The sequence below is a fragment of the Humulus lupulus genome, chromosome 2 (genome assembly GCF_963169125.1).
Source record: "Humulus lupulus chromosome 2, drHumLupu1.1, whole genome shotgun sequence".
In the NCBI taxonomy this organism is placed as follows: domain Eukaryota; kingdom Viridiplantae; phylum Streptophyta; class Magnoliopsida; order Rosales; family Cannabaceae; genus Humulus; species Humulus lupulus.
Window position 1 is genome coordinate 18,999,120 of NC_084794.1, and position 20,263 is coordinate 19,019,382.

The following is a 20,263-nucleotide window of genomic DNA, read 5'->3' on the forward strand; positions in this document are numbered from 1 at the left end:
AGGTTTGGGTAACTGCGTGAGTCAATCACGGATTTAAACATTTATTACATTTAATATGAAATATTCCCATTTATACTAGGATATGATCTGATTACGAAATAAATAGTCTCCTAATATCTGAGACATTAAATACCACAGGGTAGTTGATATCGCCCAATAAACTCCTAAGCGGTCGCAGTAGTAATAAGGCTTTGTCGTATCCACAGAGAGGCAAACACAACTAAAGATTAGATTAGTAAATAAAAGATAAAAACAAAGTAGCATTGAAGAGATGTATTTGTGAAATTAAAATGATAGATTAGAGAAAGCGATCAGATAAAGAGCATGACAAGGTAGAGATGCAGTGTTGTAAAACCTATTCTAATATTGATATTAATTCAAAACACAGTTGCAATTCTACACAATTAATTGCAACTTGAAGATGTATATGTTAAAAGCACAAACTAAATAATCTATATTAAATTGAATCTAACTCCTAATTTCATAGCATATCATATTATATATCCAAGAGCGACAAAATACCACTGGCAGAATGCAGTAAAAGACATACAATATAACAAATATACTAAAATAAATTAACAATCTAAATTACATAAGAAAAGCATGACTGAACTTATGTAAAAGATGCTAAATAATTTTAGAAAATAAATTAGAAGATGAGAAACAAAATAATTAATGAGATATGGAAATGAAGCATAAGAAGAATCAATATCAATATTGAGAATGAAAAGTACAACAACTACACTCTAACCTCACCAATATTTCTAAAATAATTCACTCATTTTTGTCACCTAAAACAAGCAAAGTTAAACTAGAAATAAGAAAAGAAACAAAATACAAAGTGTCTTTTTCCATTCTCCAATCTGATGATTTTTTCCCTACATTTGGTCCTCTATTTATAGTGAAAATAGGACCCAAAATGTGTATTTACGTGCATTAGGAAGTGGAGAAAGTGGCTTCAAAATCTAATGGAAAAAAGGACAAGTGGGACACGTGTCATGTGTTAATTGGCTTTAGACAAAAGGTTGCTGGTGGAGTGGGGGATAAGGAGGCCACGTGGCGCATTCTGACTGGCTCGGCAGGAGGCGTGGCAGGCTGGCAGCGTGCGTCAGGCGCGGTTGGCTGCTGGTGGGACAATGTGGGCAGGCGTGCCAGGTGGCAGGAGCTGGCAGGCGTGGTGGGCTGTGGCGTCAGGCGGCTCGACTGGAGGCGGCGGCGTGGCTCGGCTGGAGGTGTGGCTCGGCTGGGTGAATGGCAGGCTGCCATGTGGCAGCGTGGGGGAGCAGCTCTTGGCTTGGGCCTAGGCTGTTTGGGCTTAATTTTGGGCCATTCCATCTTCAAAAATGCCATTTTCTTCATGATTTCTTCAATTTTAATTCTTTCTTTTTCTTTGTGTCAAAATACATTTTATTTCCTGAAAATTAAACACAAATTAGATTAAAATTAATATTTTCAAATATAAAATATATGACAATAAATCCATGAAAATATTAATTAAAACTTAATTAATTTTACACTTTAAGACTAATAAAATGATATTTTTGAGCACTAATCACTAGTCATAAACGATCGTATACAGTATTCGGGTCTTCGGGGATCTGCGGATACGCCATATCTTCAAATTACCCCGAGCTGGATATACCGTTAAGCTCGTACTGAGGAGGCCATGCCTTATAAATATTATAAGCTCGCGCTTATCAATTTATGCATCCCTAGCTCGTACAACCATCACGAAACCATACTGTCTATATGGAAAATACATGGACTCAATGGCTATTTCTTCCATGCATTTATTTGCCAGCTGTACACGATCTAAGTGAAAGACCCGTGCTGAAATTCACATTTTCCCCCCAAGTCCCTGCTCGTGGTTTATGACGTCATATTCTGACCTACACAGTAGGGACTTTTAGATTCTATCGCAATAAACCATGCCTGCCCACTACTCGAGTAGTGGACACGTGGAACACTAAAATTGGCGCCCATTCGGGTTTCGAGGACTACAATAATTGTTTTGTCAACTTTTTGCCGCCGTTTTTTCTTTTGAAACATAGCCCTTGGATCTTGTATTGACCAAATCGGATGGCTCAAATTGATCTATGTTGTTTACGTATAAATAGGATAGACAATTTCCACAGTTCACCACCTTTTATTCGAAATCTTTCTTCATCTTCTCTCTTCTGCATTTTCAAACCCTTTTTCTTTCTCAGAGAAAATAAACCCAAAAACCTTCTGTTCGAAAAACCTCTCCGAAACTCAGTTGCTCAATTACTCAGGAGTCTTCTAGGAACTCTCCCTTACGAAATCTACTTCTTCTATCGACGAACACACTATAAGTATTTATCGTTTTGAAGAAACTTTTTCTTTACTGATTTGTGTGTTTTATTTACCATGCTCACCCATGCTTCACCGTAGTTAATATTAGGTTCCTTTCTCAATATTTTTGGCACATATGCTTCAACTTAGGTTTACTGAGAAGGTCTTAGAATATCTTTTAAAACTATGATATTCATAGAATTGGGTCATTTCTGGGTAAATTTTTGGTAGCTTATAGCAAATTTTAGGAAATGCCCATTCGGGATATAGAAGATGAAAGGTTAGGGTTCGAAACCAGATTACTTAGGGAACACGATTCTTGGGTGGTTTTTCTCTAAACCGCCCCCAAGGACAATAGTAGCCGGATATTCTGACACACGAATCCCTAAACATCAGGGGTTTGTTGGGAAACTGATAAACAAGTTTTAGACTTGTTTATCCATTGTGTTTTTCAGGTAAAGTATTAGGTGTTCGTTTTGCTTTGTTCTATTTTACGCTGATTTTTGTATGTTTTCAGGTGTCGAAGGGCTTAGGTGACTTAAGTGAGGAAATATGGTGGAAAAATCGACAAAATGACAAAAATTGGTGGAAAACAGTGTTTCGGAACACTTCCTACAACCACAGGAAGGGTGTCCTGCGGTCGCAAGTCCAGAAGAGAATTAGCATTTCCAGGGCATTCCTGCGACCGCAGGAATGACATCCTGCGACCGCAGGATACGTCTACAAATGAGAAAAACGCAGATTTTTAATTAAGGGTGTTTTTGTCCTTTCATGTTTTAAAAAATAGCTAATTAGGTTTAAAATACGATTAAGGAGAGAAAAGGAGGCACTTTTTGCAGACCTAGACTGGGAGAGGAGGCTGAGGAGTGGATCTATCATTTAGAGTTTCTTTCTTCTCTTTTTATTTTTTAGTTTATGTTAATTTCAGGTTTATGGATTTCTTAGTGATGTTTATGAACTAAATTCTTTTTAGGTTTTCTAATTGACTATCTTGAAACTATATTATGATTTAATAAATTTTTCTATTTCTTCTTCATCTGAAATCTATTCAATTTGTGTTTACTGTGTATGTGATTGATTGCGCAACTTTTACATACGATTTATGAATTTGGATCAAAATCTGAAAAGTGAGATTTAAATATGCTAAAATTGAATAGACATAGATTTCAATTTAGAACGAGAGTATCAAATTGGTTTATGTGATTTAGGGCTGTATTCATTGCTTCCTATTGCTTGAATTGACCATAGAAATATAGGGAATTCACATTAGGTCGACTTTTCTATTTCTTAACTCGAATAGTTAACACTTTTGCATGCCTTTCATTTCAGTGAGAAGAGTTTTAGTAGTAATTGCATTAAAAATTAATAGCGTGGATAGTAGAGAAGATTAAGATTCCTAATTGTTTCACAATGAATTTAATCCTTGTGTTCTTGTTATTATTTGATTTTTGCAATTTTCATTTATTTATGTTTTCTTGTTTCAAAATTCACAAATCCAGTTTTCATTAGCCAAATAGAAACTAAAAATTAATTATTTGGTAATTGATAATCAGTCTCTGTGGGAACGATATCGGTCTTACCGAAATAAACTACAAAAGTGATTACGTATACTTCGGTAGCTTTAATTTTCGCAACAAGTTTTTGGTGCCGTTGCCGGGGACTGGAAAATTATCAATATTAAAATAGTTAATTTTATTTCTAATTTGGCTGTCTTTTAAATAATTTCTAATTTGTTTGGCTGCAGTTGTTCTTTATCTCAGGTACTTTCCTTATATGCGCAGTAGAAGGGGAGTTGACCTCCAGTTCCAATTAATCTTGAGATCTAGAAAGAGTGCAAGCAAAACAGAAGAAACAAGAGGGTTGAAAGTTCCACTGTTGTTACAGCAGATATTAATAACAACAGTGTGGAAAACATGAGCGGGGGAGCACCACAAAATCATAATCCTGCTGGTCAAAGAGCTCTACGGGACTATGTACTCCCTACTGTCGCAGGGGTACACTCATGCATCCGTCCACCAATAGTAGAGGCAAACAATTTTGAGATCAAGCCTGCTATCTTGCAGATGGTCCAAACTGCAGTTCAATTTGGTGGCCTCCCCACTGAAAACCCCAATATGCACATAGTCGATTTCCTAGAGTTGTGTGCCACTTTCAAGATGAATGGGGTGAGTGATGATGCCATTAGATTGTGTTTGTTCCCATTCTCACTAAGGGAGCGAGTGAAAAGTTGGCTGAATTCACTTGAGTCCAATACTATCACCACTTGGGATGCTCTAGCTCAGAAGTTTTTAGCGAAGTTCTTTCCATCTGCTAAGGCTGCTAAACTAAGAGGGGAGATCAATAACTTCTCTCAACTTGAGGGAGAATCTTTGTATGATGCTTGGGAGAGGTTCAAGGACTTGATCAGAAAATGTCCTCACCACGGTATTGAGAAGTGGATGTTGGTCCACAACTTTTACAATGGTTTGTGCGGGATCACTCGCACAATCATTGATGCAGCAGCGGGAGGAGCGTTTATGAGCAAAAGTGCTAATGAAGCTTATGAACTCTTAGAGGAAATGGCCACTAATAATCACAAATGGCCAAGTGAACGAGCGGGCAGTAATAAAAAAGTTGCAGGGGTTCATGAACTAGATGCAATCACAGCCTTAACTACTCAAGTTGCGTCTCTAACTAAGCAGTTGCAACAAAATACCATGTCTGCCCAGGTTGTGCAAGCCCAAGTAATGTGTGAATTGTGTGGGGGGCCTCATCCTTTTGACCAGTGCCAAGCTGCTTTAGATCCCAACAATGTCCCATTAGATCAAGCTCAAGTCCAGACAGTGGGTAATTTTCAGAGGCCCTACAACAACCCCTACTCCAACTCGTATAATCCGGGGTGGAGAAACCATCCTAACTTTTCTTGGAGAAATAATCAGGACCAACAACAATCATTTCAACCACAGTATCAGTGACCTATGACTCAAGCTCCACCACAAGCATCAACCTCTCAGCAACCTAGGCCACCAGCTCCTACAGAACAACCTAGTGAATTGCAGGCTACCCTATTGACTCTCACCAACACTCAAACTCAGTTTATGACTGAGACTAGATCCTCCATAAAAAAATTGGAGATGCAAGTGGGGCGGTTGGCCAATATGTTGAATACTAGGCCTCAAGGGAATTTTCCTAGCAATACTGTGGTAAATCCTAAGGAGCAGTGTCAAGCTATCACCTTGAGGAGCAGGAAAGAAAATGAGGGTCCTTCTATAAAGGGGACTCAAGAAAAAAAGGCAGAAGAAGAGGAGAGTTGTGAAAAATTTTAGCCCCAAGTGGAGGAAAATGTTACTGAAGGCCTTGCAGCCAAGGAGAAGATTCAACTGGTAGTTGTTGATTCTAATGTCAAAATCCCATATCCACAACGACTCCGAAAGAATTCTCTTGACAAACAATTCTCAAAGTTTCTTGAGGTGTTTAAAAAGATTCACATTAACATCCCATTTGCTGAGGCTTTGGAGCAAATGCTGAGTTATGTGAAATTCATGAAAGAGATTTTATCGAAGAAACGAAGGTTGGAAGACTTTGAGATAGTGGCACTTACTGAGGAGTGTAGTTCAATTCTCCAAAGGAAGCTTCCACAAAAGCTTCAAGATCTGGGGAGTTTTACTATCCCTTGTACTATAGGGAAATTTGAATGCAAACATGCTCTTTGTGATCTTGGAGCAAGTATCAATCTCATGCCTCTATCTGTTTTTCGGAAGCTTGGTCTTGGTGAGGCAAAGCCAACTACTATTACTCTTCAGCTCACGGATCAATCAATCAAGCACCCAATGGGAGTTGTTGAAGATGTGCTAGTCAAGGTAGACAAATTTATTTTTCCAGCGAATTTTGTTGTTCTAGACATGGAGGAGGATACAACGGTTCCCATTATTCTTGGAAGACCATTCTTGGCTACCAAGCAAGCCCTCATTGATGTGCAAAAGGGTGAGTTGAGGTTGAGAGTTCAAGGGGAAGAAGTGGTCTTTAATGTATCTAAGGCTATGTCTTATCCAAGAGCAAGTGATAGTTGCTTTAATGTTGATTTGATTGAGGGGTGGTGTCGAAAAAGAGGATTACTAATGATCCTCTTGAATTGGATTTGGCGTTGGGTGATGATAATGAAGAGGAGGATTGGGAGACTCATGAGTATGTGAAATGGATCAATTCTTATGGTCCATATTACAAGAAGAAATTTGAAGAATTGGGGCAAGTGCCTGAGCGCCCCATACCATCTATTGAGAAGCCTCTAGTCCTTGAGTTGAAGTCTTTAGCGGAGCATCTTTGTTATGTGTACTTGGGGGAGAAAGAAACGTTGCCTGTTATTATATCTTCATTGCTGTCAAAAGGTGAAGTAGAAAAACTTTTGAGGGTTTTGAAGGCTCGTAAACATGCTATTGGGTGGACTTTGGCTGATATTCGAGGAATTAGCCCTTCAACGATAATGTACAGAATTCTTATGGAAGAAGATAGAAAACCTTCCATTGAACCTCAACGAAGGCTAAATCCATCTATGAAGGATGTTGTTCGGAAGCAAGTACTTAATTGGTTGGATGTTGGGGTGGTCTATCCTATTTCTGACAGTGCTTGGGTGAGCCCTGTTCACGTGGTGCCTAAAAAGGGAGGAATGACTGTGGTAAAAATGAGAACAATGAACTCATCCCTACTCATACTGTGACGGGATGGAGGATTTGTATTGACTACCACAAGCTGAATAAGGCGACAAGGAAGGACCATTTCCCACTGCCATTCATGGATCAGATGCTTGATAGGCTTGTCGGCCATAGTTATTATTCTTTCCTAGATGGGTATTCAGGTTACCACCAAATTTCCATCGCTCCGGAGGATCAAGAGAAGACAACATTCACCTGCCCATATGGTACCTTTGCTTTCCAAAGGATGCCTTTCGGTCTTTGTAATGCACCAGCCACTTTTCAAAGGTGCATGATGGTTATTTTCTCCGACATGGTAGAGAAAAGTATCGAAATTTTTATGGATAATTTCTCGGTGTTCGGGTCTGATTTTGATGAATGCGTGGATCACCTAGAAGCGGTTCTTAAACGTTGTGAAGAATCGAATTTGGTACTTAATTGGGAGAAGTGCCACTTTATGGTAAGAGAAGGGATTGTCTTGGGACATAAAATTTCTAGTAAAGGCATTGAAGTGGATTGGGCCAAGATTTCTACTATAGAGAATTTGCCACCTCCAATTTCAGTTAAAGGAGTGAGGAGTTTCTTAGGCCATGCGGGGTTTTATTGGAGATTTATCAAAGATTTTTCCAAGGTTTCAAAGCCGTTGTCCACCTTGCTAATGAATGGGGTCCCTTTTGATTTTAATGAAGAATGTTTGACTGCTTTCAAGACTCTCAAGGAGAAGCTAATTTTAGCGCCTATAGTGTGTGCACCTAATTGGGACCTTCCATTTGAGCTTATGTGCGACACTAGTGATTATGCGGTTGGAGCGGTTCTTGGGCAGCGAGTGGACAAGGTATTTCGAACCATATACTATGCTAGTCGAACTTTAAATGATGCTCAACTAAATTATGCAACAATAGAAAAAAAAACTTCTAGCCATAATTTTTGCTTTCGATAAGTTCCGTCCGTATTTAATTGGCAATAAGGAGTCTTCTAGGAACTCTCCCTTGTGAAATCTACTTCTTCTATCAACGAACACACTATAAGTCTTTATCATTTTGAATAAACTTTTTCTTTACTGATTTCTGTGTTTTATTTACCATGCTCACCCATGCTTCACCGTAGTTATTATTAGGTTGCTTTCTCAATGTTTTTGGCACATAGGCTTCAACTTAGGTTTACTGAGAAGGTCTTAGAATATCTCTTACAACTATGATATTCATAGAATTGGGTCATTTCTGGGTAAATTTTTGGTAGCTTATAGCAAATTTTAGGAAATACCCATTCAGGATATAGAAGATGAAAGGTTAGGGTTCGAAACCAGATTACTTAGGGAGCACGATTCTTGGGTGGTTTTTCTCTAAACCGCCCCCAAGGACAGTAGTGGCCGGATTTTCTGACACACGAATCCCTAAACATCAGGGGTCTGTAAGGTAGCACGTGGGATCACGCAACAAGCTGAGACTAACTCAGCAGATATATTAGAGATAACATTCTCCCTAGTACCTCCGTGTAATAACCTTTACAAAATCTTAGATCGCCTACTAAGTAACTCATCATTCTTGTTCGTTAGGCGATCTAATGGTATCCAAGAAGAGCGTACCCAAGAAGAATGCATCTAGCTCGTCTGCTCAGCAAACAAACAAGGGAAAAGAGATCGACTCCGAATCTCCCTTTCCTCACTTCGGCCCAGTGGTGGAGAAGGAGATTGTGGTCGACCCCAACGCGTTCTTCAAGGAAGAGACAATTGCCTCCAAAATTATGACCCAAGGAAGGGTCATCAAAATTAAGTTGATCCATAATATAGAGGTCAGGTCCAAAGTCCTCATTGCCCGACCTTCGTTCGAAGAGGAACGGAGCTGCGCACCTCTCCTGGACGACTTCGTGGCCTCGAGTGACGAGCATCTAAAGGCGGGGGCCTTCTTTCCCCTGGATCAGTACTTTGCCGACTTCCTGAATTATGTGAAGCTGGCACCTTTTCCGCTCCCCCCAAATTCATACAGACTTCTGACGAGGCTGAAATGTCTCTTTTTGAAGCACGAGTATGAGGTCCCCACTCCGACAGATATTTTATACTTCTTCTACCTTAAAGCTAGCCTAGAGAAAAAAAGGGCGAGGTGACGGATTCTACTACCTCACCAGATTCTCGAACTCCGCTTCGGTCATCGAGCTCCCAAGCCACCCCAACAACTACAAGGACCAGTTCTTTATGTCGAATGGGTTCCAAAACTATGAGCATCGATACTTCAACCATCCTCGTAAGTCTTCTTTCTTTTCTTAGCTCGTAAAATCATTCTTTTTTCTTTTTATAGACATACTCCTTGTGCATATGTTAACTGAGTTTATTTTTTGTGTAGCCATATTTGTGATTGTGAGGATGGGCAAGTCAGTGACCCTCGGGGGTCAATATGAAACCCTGTCAGGGCTTCCATCCAGCGAGAAGGACTACCGCCATATCGTGAATGACGCCATGATGCTGGCGTGTAAGTTGATCGGAAAAGGCCAAACGCTAACCTTAAGAAGGACCCAGGCTACCCTTTCGATAGTCCATGAGCTCCCGCCTTCCCAAGAAGAAGACTCAGAAGTTGCTGAAGGCGAGGAGCGAGAGGAGGATGAGGTGCCTCTTGTGCGGAAGAGGCAGGTTCCTGAGGCTGCTCGGGAACTTGATTTAGAACGAGCTGCATCGAGGGTAGCAGCCGGCCCCTCCAGCCAAGGTAACCCATACCCTTATAGGGAATTAAATAGGGTTGTTGCCAACTTTAAGCTAGTTAGATTTAACCTAAATCAGCTCGTCCACCGCCACCCTAACAATCCAGATCGTAACATTACCTTGCTCCAGTGCGTGGATCACTTAGTGTTGCACCATGATATGAGTTACCCTAGAGGTACTGTTGTCATAGATAATACCTCAACCTTTAGGTCAGCCATTTTTGAGGAGTATGAGACCAATCATAGGTCGTGGCCCTCTTTGCTCCAGGGCGCCTTTGTCCCTGGATTTAGGAAATATGTAGACGATTCTAGCCCCGAGGTTGAACCTGAGCCCGAACCTCCTATAATCCAAGAAATTCTAGACTTAGATTCCCCTTCTCCTCCAGTAATCCCAAGGCCAAAGGTCGTGATAATAGACTCCTCCCCCAGCCCGGAGGGTAGGACCTTCATTTATTTATTTTGTGTAAGTTTCTGACTTACTTGTGATTTAACTCCCTTCTTATTCCTTTCAGGTGAAGAGATAGAACGATCCGGAGCTTTTGACCGTACAGCTTTCCAGGGCGGAAAGATTGGCTCGGGTCCCGTCGTAAAGAAGCCCCGTTTTACAAAGAAAACCCCATGCGGTAGGAAACACCTTCAAATCCCCTGCTAAGGGGAAAGGCACGAGCTCAACCACTCCGGCATCTACCGAGACGGAGAAGAGGATTCCTCCTCCACCTCCTCCTCGATTTGCGCCTGCTCGGGATCAGGTAATACAAGTTGATCCCTCAGCTCCTCATGTCTCAGATGCAACTGTGCGCATCCCAGTTGATCCCCAGGACCTGGAGAAGATCCCCAATGCCTTTCGGGGAATCCTCTACGAGACAGCGAGCCACATGATGGGGCATGCTCATAAAGCCAACCTGAGGGATCTGAGGATGATAGAAGAGCGGAGCCCGGAGAGCGTCCTGGAGTCAGCCTTGGGGATGACCCTCACAGTAAGATATCATTCCTTAGTGAAATTTTTTTCTTTTCATATTGCAAGAGTATACATTTAACTTGTTTCTTTATTTTGCAGTTTGCTCTGGCTCAACACCGTAATATAGCCCGAGCTAGGGCCAGAAATGACGAACTCCAAGTTGAGCTCCAAACCGCCAAGACCGCCCTGTTTGCTGCTCAAGAAGGCGAGCAGGCCGCCAAAGCTGCCTTTGTAGCTGCTCAAAAGGGTGAGTACAATGCCAAGTTCGTGCTTGCATCGTCTCAAGAAAGAGAGTAGCCCGCAAAGATGGCCTTGGCTGCTCTTTAGGTTGAGGTTCCTAAGGCCAAAGCAAAGCAGCTAGAGTTCGAGGCTGCGGTTAAAGAAGAGAAATCAGCTTCACTGTCCGCCATGGAAGACATGTTGTATCATTTCTGGACTTTTAACCGGGATGGAAACTTTTCTTTCATGGACCCCGAGCTGTGGGATCCATACGTCAGAAAATTCAAGGCTCGGATCTTGCAAGAGCCGTCGGAGACAAGGGATGCATCTACACCGAGTGAGCAGGAGATCGAGGAGGTCACGTCCTCAAAACTTCCTAGAGGGGCTTAATGAAGCCTTCATTGTTTTACTCTTTCCTTCCCCCCTTTTTTTATATGTTTGTAAACAATTGCCCTTGGGCTTAGTTTGAGGTTTTTCTCCTCGAGACAACTTGAATTTCAATTCATATATCTAGCTTTTAATCTATTTGTCCTTTCTTTGATTATCTCTCATGTTTATGCTTTCTTAGACTTGCACATTCAAGATTTTAGGAATCGATTTTTAGATTGGGATAGATATTTTGAGTTTGGTTATATCCAAATTTAATGTGTTGAGTTATATCATACCTGTTAAGTGTCAGGCCTTAAACCCGGTTATATCCAGGATTTTAAATATTTTAAACTTAGTTCGTGTTAGGATTATTGACATCTCTAGCTTCTAAAAAAAAAAACCATCAAATATTCAATTTTGCTAACTTCTAAATTTTGTACCTGGTTGTGTCCAAGGTTTTAAGTGATTTGAACTTAGTTCGTGCTAGGTTTATTAACACCCTAAGCTCTTAAAAAGACGTTGGATAATCAATTTTCCAAGCTTCTAAGTTTCTGACCTGGTTGTATTCATGATAGTTTTATACCTAGTTATATCTAGGATTTTAAGTAGTTTAAAAATTTAAACTCAATCGGCAACCTTGTTCTGATCCACCTCGAGTTATATGCCCCCCAAGTAACCAGAATGTAAAGACTTTCTTGGTTGCTTTTACAAACATCAATACACAAGCAAACTGGTAAATAACCTTATAAAGAAAAATTATTTAAAACCACGCTAACAAGAAATATTACATAATAATCCCCCGTTATATAATAAATGGCTTTTATAACTAAGCCATACATAAGTGGTTGGTAATACTACTGGTAATACTTCTTTAAGTGCATAGCGTTCCAGGTCCGTGGGACTGCTTCTCCACTAAGCCGAGCTAATTTGAAAGTTCCCTCACGTAAAACTTCCACGATCTGATAAGTCCTTCCTAGTTCGGGCCTAAAGCGCCGTCCTTAGGATCCTTGTTTGCAAAAAAGACCCTTTGGAGAACTAGGTCGCCCAATCCAAAACTACGTCTTTTGACCTTAGAATTGAAATAACGAATGATTTTCTGTTGGTAATGTGCGAGCTGTAACTGTGAATCCTCTCGTTTTTCATCAATCAGGTCTAGAGACGCGTTAAGTAACTCATCATTGTGCTCCTTGCTGAATGTCCTTATTCTGTGCGTAGCTACCTTTGCTTCGACAGGAAGGACGACTTCACTTCCGAAGGTCAAGGAGAAAGGAGTGTGTCCTATGGAAGTCCTGTGGGAAGTTTGGTATGCCCAAAGTACTTGCGGGAGCTGTTTGGGCCATACTCATTTTTCCTCGTCTAACCTATTATTAAGGCTTGCCTTTAGGGTATTATTCACAGCCACGACCTGTCCATTGGCCTGCTGTAATGACCCAACTACTCTAGACTTTGGACCATTAACGAAAACTATACATAGACCCTAATCCTTAATAGAACTTACAAGTGAAAAGATCATAACTTTATTAAAACTTGTAAAAACAAATGTTAAACTTACATAAAATCTCAAGTAGGATATGGGATCCCATTGTTTTAAAAACAAAACATAACATAATGGTAATTAAAAAGAGATTACATGAATAAGTGCGGAAAAATACACATAAAACCATAAGTAAAGACTTCATCCTCGAATCGAAACTCTTAGCTCTTTGAATCCATTCCGCCTCAATACACATTCCCCAAGCTTCCAAGAACCTTTCCCGCCACTAAGCTATTTTCCTGCACATATAAACATAAAAGGAGTGAGCCTAATGCCCAGCAAGGTAAATCTAACACATAGACCATATAGATAAATTTCATAAAGAAACATAAAACATATCATAACACTTATGTCACATACATACTTTAATAGCCATTATTACTTGGGGTCCCATAAACTAAACAAGTCATATGCCCATTAGATTAGTGGGGCTTGCTAGCTAAGCAAGTCATATGCCCATAATCTATTTGGGGCTTGTTAGTTGTATAGGTCATATGCCCAAGTCTACAAACATACTTAGCATAGCATATTACATAACATAAAATCATAAGATAACATATAAAATCATATAACACATATATCCTATTCTATTTTCCTTACCAAATTACCGGGATATGAGAACAGACTTTGGGACTTTGGAACACTCCTAAAAACCATAAATGGGAGAGTGAGTATACTAAAGAGAATGAGATGAAAAGAATGGAAGAACTATACCATTGAGAATATACTTACCAAAAACTTATGTGCAAGTTCTTAGATTTCCTAACCAAGAATAAGGAATAAGGTTAGAATACTGAGTAGAAGACTACAAGAACATAAAGAAAATAATACCAAATGAACTAGAGTGTGGAATACCTTGAATGCTTCTATAGCCAATCTAAACCTTGAACCGAAATGCTATAAAACCTTACTTCCCAAGTGTTTGGTAAGCTTATAATGACCAAGCTTATAATTTCCAACCCAAGTGTTTACACTCTCACACTAACCTAACAACTTGCAGCCTCTGAACTTAGCTTAATAAATGAATAAATGGCTGGGTACTAGGTCCTATTTATAGAGTTTAGGAATGAAAAGATCTTCATTTAACTTGAATAAAAATAATGGCTTTTTAAGTGAAAAATATTTGAATTATTGTTCAGCAGAGGCTAAAGACTCGTTCAGAAAGATCCTGGACTTATCAAGAGGTTGAAGATTTGAATGGAGAACATTTTCAAAAAGTTTCAAAATACCCTGAAGGAGGCGATATATCGCCTGGGCCAGTATGCCCGAGGCAATCGTGCGACGTTTTTTTTTTTTTTCGTGCTGCGATATATCGCCCCCTATAGCTGCGATATATCGGCATACGCTGAATATTTAAACACAAAATTACACATTTTTAGCTTAATTTGAATTGAGTACACAGCCTTGACTAAGCCCTCTAACGTTTTCAAAGCTGCTGACTGACCTTAGGATATTCAAATTTTAACCTTAATAAATTTATTCCTCAAAATACTTAATCATTATTAAACATACACATGACATGTGCTATAATCTTATTGGGTCTTATCTAAACCTTATAATATAATAAATATTACCCTCAATATCAGTCATATTAATCAAACCTTAGGTTAAAATTAATATTCTTAAACTATAGGTTAAACTTATAAAATCTACAAGTATTACTATGAGTGTCCAAACAAATCCCGGTCTGAACCAAAAATCCACAGTCATAAAGATAATACTATTATTACTATTATACTACTATCTAACTTAGCTAAGTAAAGTTCTTGGACTCTACACCTGCGGATATGCTACTGAAGAAAAACTTTTAATAACTCCGTGCTTTTCACAGAAATCGATGAAGAGATCATTGTCAAACTGGGTTCCATTATCTGAAATAATCTTTTTAGGAAGCCCAAATCGACATACAATGTTTTTCACCACGAAGTCCAGGACTCTCTTTGAAGTAATGGTTGCCAAAGGCTCGGCCTCTACCTACTTCGTGAAATAATCAATTGCCACCACCGCATAGCGAACTCCCCCCTTTCCCATAGGTAAGGATCCTATTAAGTCAATTCCCCATACTACAAATGGCCACCAGGATGAGATCATCGTTAGCTTGATTGGAGCAGCTCGTGCGACTGTGGCGAAGCGTTGGCATTTTTCGCATTTCTGAACATGGGAGGTGGAATATTTTGTTATACTGGGCCAAAAATAACCCTGCCTTAATATTTTTAAAGCTAGGTTTTGCCCCCCATCATGATCTCCACAAAAGACTTCATGCACCTCTTGCAGAATGGTTTTAGCCTCCTCAGGCAGAACACACCATAGAAGAGGTAGTGAATGGCCACGTCGGTATAATGTTCCATCCACTATCACATACCTCGGAGCTTGATAGAGTATTTTTTTCGCGTCCTTTCTTTCCTCAGGTAACCTTCCTGTTGTAAGATATTCCACTATGGGAGTCATCCAGGTCGGCCTGGTGTCAATCATCTCGACCTCTACCATTTTTTCTACCACGCTGGGACTCTCCAAGAATTCCACTGGTACTGCATTCAAAGTCTCAGCTTCCTTGGTGGTGGCAAGCCTTGCCAAAGCGTCAACATTAGAGTTATGCTCGTGCGGTATCTGTTCAATAGTACTGTATTCAATCTCTAATAGCTCTCCCTTCACCTTAGCTAGATAAGCCACCATCTTGGTACCACGGGCTTGATATTCTCCCAACACTTGATTGACCACGAGCTGGGAATCGCTATAACACTGGACGACCCTTGCTTTCAATTCCTTTGCCACTCTAAGTCCAGCTAACAAAGCTTCATATTCAGCTTCGTTGTTGGATGCTTCAAACCTGAATCTTAGAGCTGTATGGAATCGATGCCCCTCTGGAGAGATTAGTATGATTCTAGCTCCGAACCCATTCTCGTTAGATGAGCCGTCCACGAATATTCTCCACAACTCCTGCACCAGTTCATTCAAAAACTCCTCTTGAAATCCGCTACATTCCAAATCAGCAAGGGCCTGGCTTTTGATCGAGGTATGTGGTACGTATAGTATCTCGAACTGCCTGAGTTCAACCACCCATTTTAGAAGACGTCCCGACGTTTCAGGTTTTTGCAACACCTACCTTAGAGGTTAGTCGGTCATGACGTTGATTGAATGAAACTAGAAGTATGGTCTAAGCTTCCTGGAAGCTAATATCAGGCAGAATGCTATCTTTTCTATCAGCGGATACCGTGATTTAGCCCGAGAAGTCATTTGCTTATTTAGTACACCAGTTTTTTAGCACGGTCTTCTTCCCGAACTAACACGGCGCTGGCTGCATTTTCTGTCACAACCAAATAAAGGAATAAGGGCTCTCCAGATACAGGCTTAGAAAATACTGGGGGCTCGTCCAAATGCATCTTTAGGTCAAGGAATGCCTGCTCGCACTCCTCAGTCCATTCAAATTTCTTGTTTCCTCTTAGTAAGATGTAGAATGGCAAACACTTGTCAGTGGACTTTGAAATAAATCGGTTTAGTGCTGCCACCTTTCCAGTCAGGCTCTGAACTTCTTTACGCGAGCTGGGCGAAGGCATATCCAATAATGACCTGATTTTATCTGGGTTCGCCTCTATCCCCCTTGTATTGACTATGAATCCCAGAAACTTTCCCGACGCCACTCCAAAAGTACACTTTTGGGGATTCAGTCTCATATTATATTTCCTCAAGATTTCAAAACATTCATTTAGATCTGAAACTTGGTTATGGGCAGTCTTGGATTTGACTAGCATATCGTCGACATACACTTCCATATTTTCCCCGATTTGACCAGTGAACATTTTGTTGAGTAATCGTTGGTAGGTAGCTCCGGCGTTCTTCAGCCCGAACGACATAACTTTATAACAATACAAATTTGTTGGAGTCATAAAGCTAGTATGCTCCTGGTCCGTAGGATTCATTGTGATCTGGTTATATCCAGAGTAAGCATCCATAAAGGACATGAGCTTGTGTCCTGCGATGGCATCTAGCAACTGATCAATTCTCGACAATGGGAAGCAATCCTTAGGACAAGCTTTATTCAGGTCGGAGAAATCGATGCAGGTCCGCCACTTTCCATTCGGCTTCAGGATCAGGACGGGATTCGCAACCTAGATCGGATATTTTGCTTCATGAATAAACCCGCACTTTAATAACTGAGCTACTTCTTCTTACAATGCCTCAGCTCTGACTGTTCCCAAACGTCTCTGTTTTTGGGATTTCGCATGCACACTTTTATCCAAGTTTAGGGTGTGCATGATCATACTCGGGCTTATTCCCACCATGTCTTCATAATACCAGGCGAACACATCCAGATTCCCTTGTAAAAATTTAACCAGCTCCTTTTTCCTATCATCACCAAGATTTTTCCCAATCTTGACGACTCTCGAAGCATCATTAGGATCTATATTTATCTCATCGAGCTCCTCAATAGCTTGGAGCTCTAACCTATCCTTGCCCATTTGTGGGTTGATATCATCACTTGGGGCGACGTCTCTATCCTTTGTTTCTTGAGGTTCTTCCGTCCCGAAGGTAACTTCCACTTCTTGGGACTCCTCACCTCCGTCACTTATGGCCATTGATTGCTGCCCGGTTTGTGTTTTTCCCTTCATGGAAATGCTATAGCATTCCCTGGTAGCGAGCTGATCGCCTCTGACAGTGCATATTCCCGCAGATGAGGGGAATTTGATTGCTAAATGGCAGATAAAGGTTATTGCTTCAAATTCCATCAATGTAGGTCAGCCCAAAATCACATTGTATGCGGCTGGACAATCGATGACCTCAAACTCAAGAAGCTTGGAGACAGTTCATCGACCTTCACCCAATGTTACCACTAATTCGATCGTTCCGATAGCTGCCGACCCTTCACCAGAAAACCCATATAGAATCATGGAAGTTGCCTTCAGCTCGGTTATAGACAATCCCATTTTTTCTTGGGTGGACCTAAAGAGTAGATTCATATAACTTCCATTATCTACTAGTGTCCTCCTAACTCTTCAGTTGGCAAGCTGAATTTTTATGACCAGAGGATCGTTATGTGGGAACTGGACATGGCTGGTGTCTTCCTCCGTAAAAGTGATTGGATATTTTTCCAATCGCTGCTGTTTTGATAACCGTTGTTCCAGGACAAACTCTATTCCATTATGGGATTTTAGTTCGTTGATATATCTCTTTTGGGCACCTCTGCTCGTGCCTTCCAGATGATGTCCTCCCGAAATTGTGGCTATATCTCCTCCTATTATCGGAGGAGGATTGTCCTGATTCATGTGAGCTCCAGCTTGATTCACTGGAGCTTCCGGAGCTGACAGAGTGTTTTGTCCAGCGGGCTGACTGGGAGCTGCTTGATTTCCGGCGTACTAAGCCAGGGGTCCTGCCTTGATGAGAGTCTCGATCTCATCCTTCAGGTGTCTACATTCATCAGTATTATGATCGATATCATTGTGGAATCGACAGAATTTCAAAGGATCTCTCTTCGCCCTTTGATTCTTTAACAGTTCTGGTTTCTTCCATGGAAGGCGAGCATAATTTTCCAAGAAGATGCGTTCTCTAGTTTCCATGAGATCGGTATATGTTATGTAGACCAGTTTAAATTTCTCCACAAAATTGTTTTTCTTTGTTCCGTTCTGGTCGACCTCACCATTTCCCTTATTTTATTATTTCCCCCTTGGTTATTATGGGCAACGGTTTGAGCCGCAGCTGCTACATCCGTTACCGCTCCAACGGGCTGGACAGGGACTTGGCTGGTTCCTGCAACGGAAGCTCGCGCCTCTTCTAGGCTAACCCACCTTTGAGCTCAGTTCAAGAACTCATCCATAGTACTAACTCCTTTCCTCTGTAGCTCTTGCCACAGGTCGCCTCCAACAAGGATTCCCATCCTCATTTCCATGAGCTTAGAACTCTCGTCGGCATCTCTAGCTCACGCAACAACATTAGCAAACCTACTTAGGTATGCTTTCAACGGTTCACTGGGCTGCTACTTTACATTTTCCAGAGAGTTAGCCTTAATCCAAGCTGCTTGAGAAGCCCTGAATGCTCTCTTGAAATCAGCAGAAAAACTCATCCACAAGTTGATTGAATGCCTCTTGTACTGTTTGAATCACTGCCTAGCTGGCCCAATGAGAGTCGAGGGGAATATTAGACATCTTAGCTCGGGCCCGATGTTGTTGGCCATCATCATGGTGTTGAACATCCCCAAGTGGTCAAATGGATCTCAATCTTCGTCAAACTTTGACAAATGTGGCATCCTGAAACCTTGTGGATATGCAGTCGCCACAATATTCGGGGCGAAAAGCTCGAGCTCATCTTCTGAATCACACTCATCTTTCTCTTTTTCTGATAAGAGCCTTTTCATTAGCTCCTCCATCTGAGCTAACCTTTCGAGGGTTGGGTCCTTGGTTATTCTGGGGTTGTTCAATAACTCCCATCCCATCGTACGCGTTTGGCAGGTTGTAGTCCCTCCAAGTTCGGGCTTGGTTTGGTGGGACATTCTCGTTATCACGTACTTCAGAAAGACCTCCCCCTTGACGAGTGTAAATAACTCCGTCATTTTGGACTGAATTTCTTCTTTGTGAGTTTAGGCGATCTCGCAGATTAGGCTATGGATCGAATTGAGGACTCTGAGCCGAACTCAGGTGATTTCTCAGATCGCCTTCAGACCTACCACTTCGATGGCTTTCCGTCCAATAACTTCCATTAGCAAAGCTCACTGCTCGCGGCTGAGGCTAAGGATCTGGATTATTGACACGTTTCAGTGGGACATAAGTTTGGGGAGATGGAGGAGGATTTCTCCTACTGTACCCATAAGCAAGAATGTCCCGTGCAGAACGAGGCGGTGTCAGATGTCTTATGGGTGATGGGGGACGCCTGACTGGCAAGGCAGTTCTTGTCCCATTAGGGCGAACTAAATTAGCCCGAGGTCGCTCTGCCCCACCATTTCTAGCTCCTTGTGTCTAGCGATTCGATCGTGACGCATGAGGGTTGGTCAGAACATTTTGTCTCTGTGAGCCTGCTCCGGCTCCTACTCGTGGGTTGCTATGGGTATTCCCAGGCACGTTCGATAGTGGTATCGAACTTGGGGTCGCGGTTCTAACCAATCGACTGACCTACCAATGACCCCTGGGAGGGCCACTAGGCTGAGCATTTTGGCAATCTCGCGCTGTGGGCACAAAACTTGGGGTCGCATTTCTGACTGACTGACTTGGTTTGGATCTGTTATTCCTGTGGGACTTATGAGACCCACTTTGCCTCTTTATGAAATTAACGTCGGTTGCAAGAGGGGGTAACCGAGCTAGAACCTCCTCGATTTGCATGTTTGCCTTAGCAAGATGGCTCCTTAACTGCATGTTTTCCAGTTCTACTACAGTTAAGTAGTCTGGGTTTGGATTCGGCGGCAATGACGCCAATCTCCCAGTATCGCCATGGCCCACTGGTTGATTTCCCAGTCGTGCTAAACTTCAGGGCCATGCTCATTTGAAACAGCGGTATGGTGGGCCTCCTACCCACCAGGATGTTCCATCT

The 20,263-nt window shown here is 41.4% G+C and overlaps 1 protein-coding gene and 1 non-coding gene across 2 annotated transcripts; one reads left to right on the top strand and one right to left on the bottom strand.

The window, feature by feature from the left end:
* The first annotated feature begins 4,226 nt into the window (after window positions 1-4,226).
* Window positions 4,227-5,267, top strand: LOC133814000 (uncharacterized). Its single transcript, XM_062247021.1, has one exon. The coding sequence runs from the start codon at window positions 4,227-4,229 to the stop codon at window positions 5,265-5,267; it is 1,041 nt and encodes a 346-aa protein (XP_062103005.1).
* LOC133820461 (small nucleolar RNA R71) lies at window positions 4,635-4,741 on the bottom strand. Its single transcript, XR_009886869.1, has one exon. It is a non-coding gene; the product is annotated as a small nucleolar RNA R71 (small nucleolar RNA).
* Window positions 5,268-20,263: the final 14,996 nt, after the last annotated feature.

Coding starts and splice junctions, on each gene's coding strand:
- LOC133814000 (XM_062247021.1), top strand. CDS start 4,227: ATGAGCGGGGGAGCACCACAAAATCATAATCCTGCTGGTCAAAGAGCT.